Source organism: Salvelinus alpinus, chromosome 1, assembly GCF_045679555.1.
Source record: "Salvelinus alpinus chromosome 1, SLU_Salpinus.1, whole genome shotgun sequence".
Classification (NCBI taxonomy): domain Eukaryota; kingdom Metazoa; phylum Chordata; class Actinopteri; order Salmoniformes; family Salmonidae; genus Salvelinus; species Salvelinus alpinus.
In genome coordinates this window covers 3,374,474-3,392,349 of record NC_092086.1, presented here as the reverse complement: position 1 = coordinate 3,392,349, position 17,876 = coordinate 3,374,474, and the positions used below count along the sequence as shown (strand labels likewise).

At 45.5% G+C, this 17,876-nt stretch overlaps 1 protein-coding gene across 1 annotated transcript in view; it reads right to left on the bottom strand.

Annotated features, from left to right (window-relative positions):
* Positions 1–17,570, bottom strand: part of LOC139569071 (phosphoribosyl pyrophosphate synthase-associated protein 2) — a 393,458-nt gene extending 375,888 nt beyond the window's left edge. Inside the window, exons 1-5 of the mRNA XM_071390954.1 lie at positions 17,481–17,570; positions 16,754–16,914; positions 16,612–16,664; positions 10,618–10,684; positions 7,449–7,621 (exon numbers count right to left, since the gene is read on the bottom strand). Of these exons, the coding sequence (XP_071247055.1) occupies positions 7,449–7,621; positions 10,618–10,684; positions 16,612–16,664; positions 16,754–16,836 (376 nt within the window). The 5' untranslated portion in view covers positions 16,837–16,914; positions 17,481–17,570. The remainder of the gene's footprint in view (positions 1–7,448; positions 7,622–10,617; positions 10,685–16,611; positions 16,665–16,753; positions 16,915–17,480) is intronic.
* Between the last annotated feature and the right edge of the window lie 306 nt (positions 17,571–17,876).

The window sequence follows — 17,876 nt, the reverse complement described above, 5'->3', positions numbered from 1 at the left end:
CTCTATGTTAACTTCTGAAATGGGATATACTCTATATTCACTTCTGAAATGGGAGATACTATGGGAGATACTCTATATTCACTTCTGAAATGGGAGATACTATGGGAGATACTCTATATTCACTTCTGAAATGGGAGATACTCTATATTCACTTCTGAAATAGGAGATTCTCTATGTTCACTTCTGAAATGGGATATACTCTATATTCACTTCTGAAATGGGAGATACTATGGGAGATACTCTATATTCACTTCTGAAATGGGAGATACTCTATATTCACTTCTGAAATGGGAGATACTCTATATTCACTTCTGAAATGGGAGATACTCTATATTCACTTCTGAAATGGGAGATACTCTATATGCACCTCTGAAATGGGAGATACTCTATATTCACTTCTGAAATGGGAGATACTCTATATGCACCTCTGAAATGGGAGATACTCTATATTCACTTCTGAAATGGGAGATACTCTATATTCACTTCTGAAATAGGAGATACTCTATATTCACTTCTGAAATGGGAGATACTATGGGAGATACTCTATATTCACTTCTGAAATGGGAGATACTCTATTTTCACTTCAGAAATGGGAGATACTCTATATTCACTTCTGAAATGGGAGATACTCTATATTCACTTCTGAAATGGGAGATACTCTATATTCACTTCTGAAATGGGAGATACTCTATATTCACTTCTGAAATGGGAGATACTCTATATTCACTTCTGAAATGGGAGATACTCTATATTCACTTCTGAAATGGGAGATACTATGGGAGATACTCTATATTCACTTCTGAAATGGGAGATACTCTATATTCACTTCTGAAATGGGAGATACTCTATATTCACTTCTGAAATGGGAGATACTCTATATTCACTTCTGAAATGGGAGATACTCTATATTCACTTCTGAAATGGGAGATACTATGGGAGATACTCTATATTCACTTCTGAAATGGGAGATACTCTATATTCACTTCTGAAATGGGAGATACTCTATATGCACCTCTGAAATGGGAGATAATCTATATTCACTTCTGAAATGGGAGATACTCTATATTCACTTCTGAAATAGGAGATTCTCTATATTCACTTCTGAAATGGGAGATACTCTATATTCAATTCTGAAATGGGAGATACTCTATATTCACTTCTGAAATGGGAGATACTATGGGAGATACTCTATATTCACTTCTGAAATGGGAGATACTCTATTTTCACTTCTGAAATGGGAGATACTCTATATGCACCTCTGAAATGGGAGATACTCTATATTCACTTCTGAAATGGGAGATACTCTATATTCACTTCTGAAATAGGAGATTCTCTATATTCACTTCTGAAATGGGAGATACTCTATATTCACTTCTGAAATGGGAGACACTATGGGAGATACTCTATATTCACTTCTGAAATGGGAGATACTCTATATTCACTTCTGAAATAGGAGATTCTCTATATTCACTTCTGAAATGGGAGATACTCTATATTCACTTCTGAAATGGGAGATACTCTATATTCACTTCTGAAATGGGAGATACTCTATATTCACTTCTGAAATGGGAGATACTCTATATTCACTTCTGAAATGGGAGATACTCTATATTCACTTCTGAAATGGGAGATACTCTATATTCACTTCTGAAATGGGAGATACTCGATATTCACTTCTGAAATGGGAGATACTCTATATTCACTTCTGAAATGGGAGATACTCTATATTCACTTCTGAAATGGGAGATACTATATATTCACTTCTGAAATGGGAGATACTCTATATTCACTTCTGAAATGGGAGATACTCTATATTCACTTCTGAAATGGGAGATACTATGGGAGATACTCTATATTCACTTCTGAAATGGGAGATACTCTATATGCACCTCTGAAATGGGAGATACTCTATATTCACTTCTGAAATGGGAGATACTCTATATTCACTTCTGAAATAGGAGATACTCTATATTCACTTCTGAAATGGGAGATACTATGGGAGATACTCTATATTCACTTCTGAAATGGGAGATACTCTATTTTCACTTCTGAAATGGGAGATACTCTATATTCACTTCTGAAATGGGAGATACTCTATATTCACTTCTGAAATGGGAGATACTCTATATTCACTTCTGAAATGGGAGATACTCTATATTCACTTCTGAAATGGGAGATACTCTATATTCACTTCTGAAATGGGAGATACTCTATATTCACTTCTGAAATGGGAGATACTATGGGAGATACTCTATATTCACTTCTGAAATGGGAGATACTCTATATTCACTTCTGAAATGGGAGATACTCTATATTCACTTCTGAAATGGGAGATACTCTATATTCACTTCTGAAATGGGAGATACTATATATTCACTTCTGAAATGGGAGATACTCTATATTCACTTCTGAAATGGGAGATACTATGGGAGATACTCTATATTCACTTCTGAAATGGGAGATACTCTATATTCACTTCTGAAATGGGAGATACTCTATATGCACCTCTGAAATGGGAGATACTCTATATTCACTTCTGAAATGGGAGATACTCTATATTCACTTCTGAAATAGGAGATTCTCTATATTCACTTCTGAAATGGGAGATACTCTATATTCAATTCTGAAATGGGAGATACTCTATATTCACTTCTGAAATGGGAGATACTATGGGAGATACTCTATATTCACTTCTGAAATGGGAGATACTCTATTTTCACTTCTGAAATGGGAGATACTCTATACGCACCTCTGAAATGGGAGATACTCTATATTCACTTCTGAAATGGGAGATACTCTATATTCACTTCTGAAATAGGAGATTCTCTATATTCACTTCTGAAATGGGAGATACTCTATATTCACTTCTGAAATGGGAGACACTATGGGAGATACTCTATATTCACTTCTGAAATGGGAGATACTCTATATTCACTTCTGAAATAGGAGATTCTCTATATTCACTTCTGAAATGGGAGATACTCTATATTCACTTCTGAAATGGGAGATACTATATATTCACTTCTGAAATGGGAGATACTCTATATTCACTTCTGAAATGGGAGATACTCTATATTCACTTCTGAAATGGGAGATACTCTATATTCACTTCTGAAATGGGAGATACTCTATATTCACTTCTGAAATGGGAGATACTCGATATTCACTTCTGAAATGGGAGATACTCTATATTCACTTCTGAAATGGGAGATACTCTATATTCACTTCTGAAATGGGAGATACTATATATTCACTTCTGAAATGGGAGATACTCTATATTCACTTCTGAAATGGGAGATACTCTATATTCACTTCTGAAATGGGAGATACTCTATATTCACTTCTGAAATGGGAGATACTATGGGAGATACTCTATATTCACTTCTGAAATGGGAGATACTCTATATTCACTTCTGAAATGGGAGATACTCTATATTCACTTCTGAAATGGGAGATACTATGGGAGATACTCTATATTCACTTCTGAAATGGGAGATACTCTATATTCACTTCTGAAATGGGAGATACTCTATATTCACTTCTGAAATGGGAGATACTCTATATTCACTTCTGAAATGGGAGATACTCTATATTCACTTCTGAAATGGGAGATACTCTATATTCACTTCTGAAATGGGAGATACTCTATATTCACTTCTGAAATGGGAGATACTCTATATTCACTTCTGAAATGGGAGATACTATGGGAGATACTCTATATTCACTTCTGAAATGGGAGATACTCTATATTCACTTCTGAAATGGGAGATACTCTATATTCACTTCTGAAATGGGAGATACTCTATATTCACTTCTGAAATGGGAGATACTATATATTCACTTCTGAAATGGGAGATACTCTATATTCACTTCTGAAATGGGAGATACTATGGGAGATACTCTATATTCACTTCTGAAATGGGAGATACTCTATATTCACTTCTGAAATGGGAGATACTCTATATGCACCTCTGAAATGGGAGATACTCTATATTCACTTCTGAAATGGGAGATACTCTATATTCACTTCTGAAATAGGAGATTCTCTATATTCACTTCTGAAATGGGAGATACTCTATATTCAATTCTGAAATGGGAGATACTCTATATTCACTTCTGAAATGGGAGATACTATGGGAGATACTCTATATTCACTTCTGAAATGGGAGATACTCTATTTTCACTTCTGAAATGGGAGATACTCTATATGCACCTCTGAAATGGGAGATACTCTATATTCACTTCTGAAATGGGAGATACTCTATATCCACTTCTGAAATAGGAGATTCTCTATATTCACTTCTGAAATGGGAGATACTCTATATTCACTTCTGAAATGGGAGATACTATGGGAGATACTCTATATTCACTTCTGAAATGGGAGATACTCTATATTCACTTCTGAAATAGGAGATTCTCTATATTCACTTCTGAAATGGGAGATACTCTATATTCACTTCTGAAATGGGAGATACTCTATATTCACTTCTGAAATGGGAGATACTCTATATTCACTTCTGAAATGGGAGATACTCTATATTCACTTCTGAAATGGGAGATACTCTATATTCACTTCTGAAATGGGAGATACTCTATATTCACTTCTGAAATGGGAGATACTCGATATTCACTTCTGAAATGGGAGATACTCTATATTCACTTCTGAAATGGGAGATACTCTATATTCACTTCTGAAATGGGAGATACTATATATTCACTTCTGAAATGGGAGATACTCTATATTCACTTCTGAAATGGGAGATACTCTATATTCACTTCTGAAATGGGAGATACTCTATATTCACTTCTGAAATGGGAGATACTATGGGAGATACTCTATATTCACTTCTGAAATGGGAGATACTCTATATTCACTTCTGAAATGGGAGATACTCTATATTCACTTCTGAAATAGGAGATACTCTATGTTCACTTCTGAAATGGGAGATACTCTATATTCACTTCTGAACTGGGAGATACTCTATATTCACTTCTGAAATGGGAGATACTCTATATTCACTTCTGAAATAGGAGATTCTCTATGTTAACTTCTGAAATGGGATATACTCTATATTCACTTCTGAAATGGGAGATACTATGGGAGATACTCTATATTCACTTCTGAAATGGGAGATACTATGGGAGATACTCTATATTCACTTCTGAAATGGGAGATACTCTATATTCACTTCTGAAATAGGAGATTCTCTATGTTCACTTCTGAAATGGGATATACTCTATATTCACTTCTGAAATGGGAGATACTATGGGAGATACTCTATATTCACTTCTGAAATGGGAGATACTCTATATTCACTTCTGAAATGGGAGATACTCTATATTCACTTCTGAAATGGGAGATACTCTATATTCACTTCTGAAATGGGAGATACTCTATATGCACCTCTGAAATGGGAGATACTCTATATTCACTTCTGAAATGGGAGATACTCTATATGCACCTCTGAAATGGGAGATACTCTATATTCACTTCTGAAATGGGAGATATATTCTATGGGAGATACGCTATATTCACTTCTGAAATGGGAGATACTCTATATTCACTTCTGAAATGGGAGATACTCTATATTCACCTCTGAAATGGGAGATACTCTATATTCACCTCTGAAATGGGAGATACTCTATATTCACTTCTGAAATGGGAGATACTCTATATGCACCTCTGAAATGGGAGATACTCTATATTCACTTCTGAAATGGGAGATACTCTATATTCACTTCTGAAATAGGAGATTCTCTATATTCACTTCTGAAATGGGAGATACTCTATATTCAATTCTGAAATGGGAGATACTCTATATTCACTTCTGAAATGGGAGATACTATGGGAGATACTCTATATTCACTTCTGAAATGGGAGATACTCTTATTTTCACTTCTGAAATGGGAGATACTCTATATTCACTTCTGAAATGGGAGATACTCTATATTCACTTCTGAAATGGGAGATACTCTATATTCACTTCTGAAATGGGAGATACTCTATATTCACTTCTGAAATGGGAGATACTCTATATTCACTTCTGAAATGGGAGATACTCTATATTCACTTCTGAAATGGGAGATACTATGGGAGATACTCTATATTCACTTCTGAAATGGGAGATACTCTATATTCACTTCTGAAATGGGAGATACTCTATATTCACTTCTGAAATGGGAGATACTCTATATTCACTTCTGAAATGGGAGATACTATATATTCACTTCTGAAATGGGAGATACTCTATATTCACTTCTGAAATGGGAGATACTATGGGAGATACTCTATATTCACTTCTGAAATGGGAGATACTCTATATTCACTTCTGAAATGGGAGATACTCTATATGCACCTCTGAAATGGGAGATACTCTATATTCACTTCTGAAATGGGAGATACTCTATATTCACTTCTGAAATAGGAGATTCTCTATATTCACTTCTGAAATGGGAGATACTCTATATTCAATTCTGAAATGGGAGATACTCTATATTCACTTCTGAAATGGGAGATACTATGGGAGATACTCTATATTCACTTCTGAAATGGGAGATACTCTATATTCACTTCTGAAATGGGAGATACTCTATATTCACTTCTGAAATGGGAGATACTCTATATTCACTTCTGAAATGGGAGATACTCTATATTCACTTCTGAAATGGGAGATACTCTATATTCACTTCTGAAATGGGAGATACTCTATATTCACTTCTGAAATGGGAGATACTCTATATTCACTTCTGAAATGGGAGATACTCTATATTCACTTCTGAAATGGGAGATTCTCTATATTCACTTCTGAAATGGGAGATACTCTATATTCACTTCTGAAATGGGAGATACTCTATATTCACTTCTGAAATGGGAGATACTATGGGAGATACTCTATATTCACTTCTGAAATGGGAGATACTCTATTTTCACTTCTGAAATGGGAGATACTCTATATTCACTTCTGAAATGGGAGATACTCTATATTCACTTCTGAAATGGGAGATACTCTATATTCACTTCTGAAATGGGAGATACTCTATATTCACTTCTGAAATGGGAGATACTCTATATATTGTGTCTCTCTCTGTGTGTGTCCCTCTCTGTGTGTCTGGGGTGTGTGTCTATCTCTGTGTGTCTGAGGTGTGTGTCTCTCTCTGTGTTTCTGCGGTGTGTGTCTCTCTCTGTGTGTCTGCGGTGTGTGTCTCTCTCTGTGTGTCTGGGGTGTGTGTCTATCTCTGTGTGTGCGGTGTGTGTGTCTCTCTCTGTGTTTCAGCGGTGTGTGTCTCTCTCTGTGTTTCAGCGGTGTGTGTCTCTCTGTGTGTGTGTCTGCGGTGTGTGTCTCTCTCTGTGTGTCTGCGGTGTGTGTGTCTCTCTCTGTGTTTCAGCGGTGTGTGTGTCTCTCCGTGTGTGTGTGTGTGTGTGTGTCTCTCCGTGTGTGTGTCCTCACCTGCTTTACACATCATGGAGGCCAGCAGCTTGGAGACGATAGACCCTCTCTTCCTCATCTTACACTGTTTACTGTAAGGGAAGTAGGGGACCACCCCGGTGATGCTCCTGGCACAGGAAGTCCTGCACGCGTACACCATGATCAACAACTCCATGATGGTAGTGTTCACATCCCTGGAGACAGAGAGAGATACACCATGATGGTAGTGTTCACATCCCTGGAGACAGAGAGATATACACCATGATGGTAGTGTTCACATCCCTGGAGACAGAGAGATATACACCATGATGGTAGTGTTCACATCCCTGGAGACAGAGAGAGATACACCATGATGGTAGTGTTCAAATCCCTGGAGACAGAGAGATATACACCATGATGGTAGTGTTCACATCCCTGGAGACAGAGAGATATACACCATGATGGTAGTGTTCACATCCCTGGAGACAGAGAGATATACACCATGATGGTAGTGTTCACATCCCTGGAGACAGAGAGAGATACACCATGATGGTAGTGTTCACATCCCTGGAGACAGAGAGAGATACACCATGATGGTAGTGTTCACATCCCTGGAGACAGAGAGATATACACCATGATGGTAGTGTTCACATCCCTGGAGAAAGAGAGAGATATAAACCATGATGGTAGTGTTCACATCCCTGGAAACAGAGAGAGATACACCATGATGGTAGTGTTCACATCCCTGGAGACAGAGAGAGATATACACCATGATGGTAGTGTTCACATCCCTGGAGACAGAGAGAGATATAAACCATGATGGTAGTGTTCACATCCCTGGAAACAGAGAGAGATACACCATGATGGTAGTGTTCACATCCCTGGAGACAGAGAGAGAGAGATATACACCATGATGGTAGTGTTCACATCCCTGGAGACAGAGAGAGATACACCATGATGGTAGTGTTCACATCCCTGGAGACAGAGAGATATACACCATGATGGTAGTGTTCACATCCCTGGAGACAGAGAGATATACACCATGATGGTAGTGTTCACATCCCTGGAGACAGAGAGAGATATACACCATGATGGTAGTGTTCACATCCCTGGAGACAGAGAGAGATATAAACCATGATGGTAGTGTTCACATCCCTGGAAACAGAGAGAGATACACCATGATGGTAGTGTTCACATCCCTGGAGACAGAGAGAGAGAGATATACACCATGATGGTAGTGTTCACATCCCTGGAGACAGAGAGAGATACACCATGATGGTAGTGTTCACATCCCTGGAGACAGAGAGAGATACACCATGATGGTAGTGTTCACATCCCTGGAGACAGAGAGAGATATACACCATGATGGTAGTGTTCACATCCCTGGAGACAGAGAGAGATATACACCATGATGGTAGTGTTCACATCCCTGGAGACAGAGAGAGATATAAACCATGATGGTAGTGTTCACATCCCTGGAAACAGAGAGAGATACACCATGATGGTAGTGTTCACATCCCTGGAGACAGAGAGAGAGAGATATACACCATGATGGTAGTGTTCACATCCCTGGAGACAGAGAGAGATACACCATGATGGTAGTGTTCACATCCCTGGAGACAGAGAGATATACACCATGATGGTAGTGTTCACATCCCTGGAGACAGAGAGATATACACCATGATGGTAGTGTTCACATCCCTGGAGACAGAGAGAGATACACCATGATGGTAGTGTTCACATCCCTGGAGACAGAGAGAGATATACACCATGATGGTAGTGTTCACATCCCTGGAGACAGAGAGAGATACACCATGATGGTAGTGTTCACATCCCTGGAGACAGAGAGAGAGATACACCATGATGGTAGTGTTCACATCCCTGGAGACAGAGAGAGATACACCATGATGGTAGTGTTCACATCCCTGGAGACAGAGAGAGATATACACCATGATGGTAGTGTTCACATCCCTGGAGACAGAGAGAGATATAAACCATGATGGTAGTGTTCACATCCCTGGAAACAGAGAGAGATACACCATGATGGTAGTGTTCACATCCCTGGAGACAGAGAGAGAGAGATATACACCATGATGGTAGTGTTCACATCCCTGGAGACAGAGAGAGATACACCATGATGGTAGTGTTCACATCCCTGGAGACAGAGAGATATACACCATGATGGTAGTGTTCACATCCCTGGAGACAGAGAGAGATACACCATGATGGTAGTGTTCACATCCCTGGAGACAGAGGGTCTGTGTGATAGTGTGTTTGATAGAGAGGTTTGAGGGCTCTGTTATAGCCAGTAGTCTGGGTCTGTGTGATAGTGTGTTTGATAGAGAGGTTTGAGGGCTCTGTTATAGCCAGTAGTCTGGGTCTGTGTGATAGTGTGTTTGATAGAGAGGTTTGAGGGCTCTGTTATAGCCAGTAGTCTGGGTCTGTGTGATAGTGTGTTTGATAGAGAGGTTTGAGGGCTCTGTTATAGCCAGTAGTCTGGGTCTGTGTGATAGAGAGGTTTGAGGGCTCTGTTATATCCTGTAGTCTGGGTCTGTGTGATAGTGTGTTTGATAGAGAGGTTCGAGGGCTCTGTTATATCCAGTAGTCTGGGTCTGTGTGATAGAGAGGTTTGAGGGCTCTGTTATAGCCAGTAGTCTGGGTCTGTGTGATAGTGTGTTTGATAGAGAGGTTTGAGGGCTCTGTTATAGCCAGTAATCTGGGTCTGTGTGATAGTGTGTGTGATAGAGAGGTTTGAGGGCTCTGTTATAACCAGTAGTCTGGGTCTATGTGATAGTGTGTTTGATAGAGAGGTTCGAGGTCTCTGTTATATCCTGTAGTCTGGGTCTATGTGATAGTGTGTTTGAATGTAATGTAAAATAGAGAGGTTCGAGGTCTCTGTTATATCCTGTAGTCTGGGTCTGTGTGATAGTGTGTTTGATAGAGAGGTTCGAGGTCTCTGTTATAGCCAGTAGTCTGGGTCTGTGTGATAGTGTGTTTGATAGAGAGGTTTGAGGGCCCTGTTATAGCCAGTAGTCTGGGTCTGTGTGATAGTGTGTTAGATAGAGAGGTTTGAGGGCTCTGTTATAGCCAGTAGTCTGGGTCTATGTGATAGTGTGTTTGATAGAGAGGTTTGAGGGCTCTGTTATAGCCAGTAGTCTGGTCTGTGTGATAGTGTGTTTGATAGAGAGGTTTGAGGGCTCTGTGTTCGTACTTAGACACAGTCTGGATGATGAAGACATCTTTGCCTCGAACCGACTCCTGGATCTGCACACGCGTTTCTACACAGAGAGAGAGAGAGAGAGAGGGAGAGAGAGAGAGAGAGAGAGAGAGAGAGAGAGAGAGAGAGAGGGAGGGAGAGAGAGAGAGAGAGAGAGAGAGAGAGAGAGAGAGAGAGAGAGAGAGAGAGAGAGAGAGAGAGAGAGAGAGAGAGAGAGAGAGAGAAAGAGAGAGAAAGACAGACAGAGAGAGAGAGAGACAGACAGAGAGACAGAGAGAGGGGGGAGGGGGGAGGGGAGAGAGAGAGAGAAAGAAAGAGAGAGAGAGAGAGCGAGATATAGACAGAAAGACAGAGAGAGAGAGGGTGAGAGGGTGAGGAGGGAAGAGAAAGAGAGAGAGAGAGAGAGAGGGGGGGTGGAGAGAGAAAGAGAGAGAGGGGTGGAGAGAGGGAGAATTGAATAGAGGGAGGGCGAGAGAGAGAGAAAGACAGAGGGGAGTGAGAGGAAGAATTTTAACATAAACGTTAAAAAAATCTAAATTTGTTTTTTTGGCAGAAATGCCTTCTCAAACATGTGAACTTTCATGTGCCTTAATTAACAAACTTCTATGCCATCTGTAAATACGAATTCAATTGTTAAATTACGAGCCTAGTTTGGGAAGCGAGAGGTGTCAGAGCCCTTGATCCCAGCAACGGCAGGAGAGTGTTCACAGCCTCCCCCACCCAAATGCAGAGGCCTTTGAAGCCCCCTCCCTCTGTGCAGAGGTCATTAAAATACAGTACCCCTTGGATGTAGAAAAGGACAAGGCACGGAAAGAGTACAAAAATAAGCTCCTTATGGACAATCAAGGGGACACTTTTCGCTTACCGCTACAAAAATGTAAGCAACTTAATCTTCCACACAGACCATCCCCTTGGCATGACACAGTGCTATATTAACACACTACCCCTCTGTTCAAATCAAATCAAATGTTATTGGTCACATGGTTAGCAGATGTTATTGGTCACATGGTTAGCAGATGTTAATGTGAGTTTAGTGAAATGCTTGTGCTTCTAGATCCGACAATGCAGCAGTATCTAACAGGTAATATCTAACAATTCCACAACAAAACCTAATATCTAACAAATGACACAACAAAATGGGTCGCAGATTGGCTAAGATGCAATAGATAATAAAGGTTACAGTAAATACATATGAGATGAGTGAGACCAAGATGCAGCGTTTAAAGTGTTCATGATTTAATCCAAAAAACCACATCAAACAAAAACAACAAACAGGAGAACGAAAGCGAAACAGTTCTGTCTGGTGCAGCAACACAAAGACAGAAAACAACTACCCACAACACACAGGTGGGAAAAGGCTACCTAAGTATGGTTCTCAATCAGAGACAACGATAGACAGCTGCCTCTGATTGAGAACCATACCCGGCCAAACACATAGAAATAGAAAACATAGAACACCAGACATAGAATGCCCACCCCAACTCACGCCCTGACCAAACCAAAATAGCGACATAAAAAGGACCTCTAAGGTCAGGGCGTGACAATGAGTAATGCGAGATATGTAAACATTATTAAAGTGACTAGTGTTCCCATTTATTAAAGTGGCCAATGATATCAAGTCTATGTACAGTACATAGGCAGCAACCTCTCTGTGTTAGTGATGGCTATTTTAACAGTCTGATGGCCTTGAGATAGAAGCTGTTTTTCAGTCTCTCGGTCCCAGCTTTGATGCACCTGAAACTTTCCACCCAGGAAAAGGATATATGGTTTCCAGCTTGCATAAAGTCCAGTGAAGTTCCTCGATGGCCGTCTTGGTATCCGTTTGCTTGGGGGGGATAAACACGGCTGTGACAATTACCGAGGAGAGTTGCCTTGGGAGATAATACGGTCGTCATTTGATTGTGAGAGAGAGGGTGGAGGAGAGGGTGAGGGGGATGGAGGAGAGGGTGAGGGGGGTGGAGGAGAGGGTGAGGGGGCTGGAGGAGAGGGTGAGGGGGATGGAGGAGAGGGTGAGGGGGATGGAGGAGAGGGTGAGGGGGGTGGAGGAGAGGGAGAGGGGGATGGAGGAGAGGGTGAGGGGGATGGAGGAGAGGGTGAGGGGGGTGGAGGAGAGGGTGAGGGGGATGGAGGAGAGGATGAGGGGGGTGGAGGAGAGGGTGAGGGGGATGGAGGAGAGGGTGAGGGGGATGGAGGAGAGGATGAGGGGGATGGAGGAGAGGGTGAGGAGGGTGGAGGAGAGGGTGAGGGGGATGGAGGAGAGGATGAGGGGGATGGAGGAGAGGGTGAGGGGGATGGAGGAGAGGGTGAGGAGGGTGGAGGAGAGGGTGAGGAGGGTGGAGGAGAGGGTGAGGAGGATGGAGGAGACGGTGAGGGGGGTGGAGGAGAGGGTGAGGAGGGTGGAGGAGAGGGTATGGAGGAGAGGGTGAGGGGGGTGGAGGAGAGGGTATGGAGGAGAGGGTGAGGGGGGTGGAGGAGAGGGAGAGGGGGATGGAGGAGAGGGTGAGGGAGATGGAGGAGAGGGTGAGGGGGATGGAGGAGAGGGTGAGGGGGATGGAGGAGAGGGTGAGGGGGATGGAGGAGAGGGTGAGGAGGGTGGAGGAGAGGGTGAGGAGGGTGGAGGAGAGGGTGAGGGGGATGGAGGAGAGGGTGAGGGGGATGGAGGATAGGGTGAGGGGGATGGAGGAGAGGGTGAGGGGGATGGAGGAGAGGGTGAGGAGGGTGGAGGAGAGGGTGAGGGGATGGAGGAGAGGGTGAGGAGGATGGAGGAGAGGGTGAGGGGGATGGAGGAGAGGGTGAGGGGGATGGAGGAGAGGGTGAGGAGGGTGGAGGAGAGGGTGAGGGGGATGGAGGAGAGGGTGATGAGGGTGGAGGAGAGGGTGAGGGGGATGGATGAGAGGGTGAGGGGGATGGAGGAGAGGGTGAGGGGGATGGAGGAGAGGGTGAGGGGGATGGAGGAGAGGGTGAGGGGGATGGAGGAGAGGGAGAGGGGGATGGAGGAGAGGATGAGGGGGATGGAGGAGAGGGTGAGGGGGATGGAGGAGAGGATGAGGGGGATGGAGGAGAGGATGAGGGGGATGGAGGAGAGGGTGAGGGGGATGGAGGAGAGGGTGAGGGGGATGGAGGAGAGGGTGATGGAGGAGAGGGTGAGGGGGATGGAGGAGAAGGTGAGGGGGATGGAGGAGAGGGTGAGGGGGATGGAGGAGAGGGTGAGGGGGATGGAGGAGAGGGTGATGGGAATGGAGGAGAGGATAAGGGGGATGGAGGAGAGGGTGAGGGGGATGGAGGAGAGGGTGAGGGGGATGGAGGAGAGGGTGAGGGGGGTGGAGGAGAGGGTCAGACTGATGGAGGAGAGGGTGAGGAGGGTGGAGGAGAGGGTGAGGAGGGTGGAGGAGAGTAATCCTCCTAACCCCCCCCTCCCCCTTAAAAGAGTTAGATGCAGTATTGTAAAGTGGTTGTTCCACTGGATATCATAAGGTGAATGCACCAATTTGTAAGTCGCTCTGGATAAGAGCGTCTGCTAAATGACTTAAATGTAATGTAAATGATGGAGGAGAGGGTGAGGGGGATGGAGGAGAGGGTGAGGGGGATGGAGGAGAGGGTGATGGGGATGGAGGAGAGGGTGAGGAGGGTGGAGGAGAGGGTGAGGGGGATGGAGGAGAGGATGAGGGGGATGGAGGAGAAGATGAGGGGGATGGAGGAGAGGGTGAGGGGGATGGAGGAGAGGGTGAGCGGGATGGAGGAGAGGGTGAGGAGGGTGGAGGAGAGGGTGAGGGGGATGGAGGAGAGGGTGAGGAGGATGGAGGAGAGGGTGAGGGGGATGGAAGAGAGGATGAGGGGGATGGAGGAGAGGGTGAGGAGGGTGGAGGAGAGGGTGAGGAGGATGGAGGAGAGGGTGAGGGGGATGGAGGAGAGGGTGAGGGGGATGGAGGAGAGGGTCAGACTGATGGAGGAGAGGGTGAGGAGGGTGGAGGAGAGGGTGAGGAGGGTGGAGGAGAGGGTGAGGGGATGAAGGAGAGGGTGAGGAGGATGGAGGAGAGGGTGAGGGGGATGGAGGAGAGGGTGAGGGGGATGGAGGAGAGGGTGAGGGGGATGGGAGGGAGAGGGTGAAGGGGGATGGAGGAGAGAGGGGAGAGGGAGGATGGAGGAGAGGATGAGGGGGATGGAGGAGAGGGTGAGGGGGATGGAGGAGAGGATGAGGGGGATGGAGGAGAGGATGAGGGGGATGGAGGAGAGGGTGAGGGGGATGGAGGAGAGGGTGAGGGGGATGGAGGAGAGGATGAGGGGGATGGAGGAGAGGGTGAGGGGGATGGAGGAGAGGGTGAGGGGGATGGAGGAGAGGATGAGGGGGATGGAGGAGAGGATGAGGGGGATGGAGGAGAGGGTGAGGGGGATGGAGGATAGGGTGAGGGGGATGGAGGAGAGGGTGAGGTGGATGGAGGAGAGGGTGATGGGGATGGAGGAGAGGATGAGGGGGATGGAGGAGAGGGTGAGGGGGATGGAGGAGAGGGTGAGGGGGATGGAGGAGAGGGTGAGGGGGGTGGAGGAGAGGGTGAGGGGGATGGAGGAGAGGGTGAGGGGGATGGAGGAGAGGGTGAGGGGGATGGAGGAGAGGGTGATGGGGATGGAGGAGAGGGTGATGGGGATGGAGGAGAGGGTGAGGAGGGTGGAGGAGAGGGTGAGGGGGATGGAGGAGAGGATGAGGGGGATGGAGGAGAAGATGAGGGGGATGGAGGAGAGGGTGAGGGGGATGGAGGAGAGGGTGAGGGGGATGGAGGAGAGGGTGAGGGGGATGGAGGAGAGGGTAAGGGGGATGGAGGAGAGGGTGAGGAGGGTGGAGGAGAGGGTGAGGAGGATGGAGGAGAGGGTGAGGGGGATGGAGGAGAGGGTGAGGGGGATGGAGGAGAGGGTGAGGGGGATGGAGGAGAGGGTGAGGGGGATGGAGGAGAGGGTGAGGGGGATGGAGGAGAGGGTCAGACTGATGGAGGAGAGGGTGAGGAGGGTGGAGGAGAGGGTGAGGGGGATGGAGGAGAGGGTGAGGAGGGTGGAGGAGAGGATGAGGGGGATGGAGGAGAGGGTGAGGGGGATGGAGGAGAGGGTGAGGGGGATGGAGGAGAGGGTGAGCGGGATGGAGGAGAGGGTAAGGCGGATGGAGGAGAGGGTGAGGAGGGTGGAGGAGAGGATGAGGGGGATGGAGGAGAGGGTGAGGGGGATGGAGGAGAGGATGAGGGGGATGGAGGAGAGGGTGAGGGGGATGGAGGAGAGGGTGAGGGGGGTGGAGGAGAGGGTGAGGGGGATGGAGGAGAGGGTGAGGAGGATGGAGGAGAGGATGAGGGGGATGGAGGAGAGGGTAAGGGGGATGGAGGAGAGGGTAAGGGGGATGGAGGAGAGGGTGAGGAGGGTGGAGGAGAGGGTGAGGGGGATGGAGGAGAGCGTGAGGAGGGTGGAGGAGAGGGTGAGGGGGATGGAGGAGAGGATGAGGGGGATGGAGGAGAGGATGAGGGGGATGGAGGAGAGGGTGAGGAGGGTGGAGGAGAGGGTGAGGGGGATGGAGGAGAGGGTGAGGGGGATGGAGGAGAGGATGAGGGGGATGGAGGAGAGGATGGGGGGGATGGAGGAGAGGGTGAGGAGGGTGGAGGAGAGGGTGAGGGGGATGGAGGAGAGGGTGAGTGGGATGGAGGAGAGGGTGAGGGGGATGGAGGAGAGGGTGAGGAGGATGGAGGAGAGGGAGAGGGGGATGGAGGAGAGGGTGAGGGCGATGGAGGAGAGGGTGAGGAGGATGGAGGAGAGGGTGAGGGGGATGGAGGAGAGGGTGAGGGGGATGGAGGAGAGGGTGAGCGGGATGGAGGAGAGGGTAAGGCGGATGGAGGAGAGGGTGAGGGGGATGGAGGAGAGGGTGAGGGGGGTGGAGGAGAGGGTGAGGGGGATGACGTGTGACAGAGAGGTCAGAAGGTCAGAGGTCAGGGATCATCAGGTGTTAGAGAGTCTCACCTCTGTTGTCTTCCTGGTACACCTGCACCTTCCCAAGCTCCACCCCCAGACGCCTGCACACGGGAGACATAGCCAATGAAAAGAGAGCACAGGGAGAGCTGACCAATGAAAAGCCAGAGTGTGTGTGTGTGTGTGTACTGACTCTCCTATCCTCTTGCTAATCTCCCTGGACGAAGGGTGTGAGTTGGCGCTGAAGATGACCAGGCCTCCCTCGGTGTGGTTCATAACCGGGGGGGACCGGCCACTCTGCTCCCCAGCCTCAGGCGGCCTATCCTTGGGCACCCACGCTGCACTCAGCCCTTCCTACGGAGGAACCAGATACCCAAACACACACACAGTTAATCAATCAATCCACTTGTCTGGGACAGTGTTACTACCAACATAACACATCATAACACATCACATCATAACATAACACATCATAACATAATACATCATAACATAATACATCATAACATAATACATCATAACACATCATAACATAACACATCATAACACAATACATCATAACATAATACATCATAACATAATACATCATAACACAATACATCATTATGTTAGCTACTGTATTATGTTATGTTATGATGTGTTATAATATGTTATGATGTTATGATAACACATCATACCATAAGATAAGAAAACAGAATATAAAATAACTTAGTGAAGCCTGTAAACAGAGATACATTATAAACAGTATTCCTTTCCTCTCCTGACTCCCGGATGCGCTCAGCGCGCCATCTGCTGATGAGCGGACGGACGCACAGATTTTGTTTTGCCCTCGGTCTCGGTAAACACAACAAAATACAACGTTTAAACCACACAAAAACAACACAACATTGAAACCTCACAGACGGACCTGCTGTACTCACCAGTTTGTGTTTGTAGTGTAACCGCGTTGTATGATGTCGGATGATTTCGCAGCTTGTAGATGTCTCAACCTGTTCCTCCAAGTCCGGCCTACTGAGTATGATGGACAGGCGTCTCGGCCAATCACAGACTAGGAATCCCGACCGGAAAAAAATTTCACCCAACTCTCGTGTTGATCGTAGAGGGAAGACGTCATCACGTCTAAATTGAATTTGAATTTGATTGAAGATATGTTTCTAGATTCTGATTCTGAATAGTTATTACATTCCCACCAAAAACTATTTTGCCAGGTGTTTGGTCGGGTGTGTTCAAGTTACACACAGTCTTGAGAAGGTTAGCTACCAAGTTTATCAGATCTGTGGTGCTGGGGGTTAAATGCGCAAAGATACACATTGTAG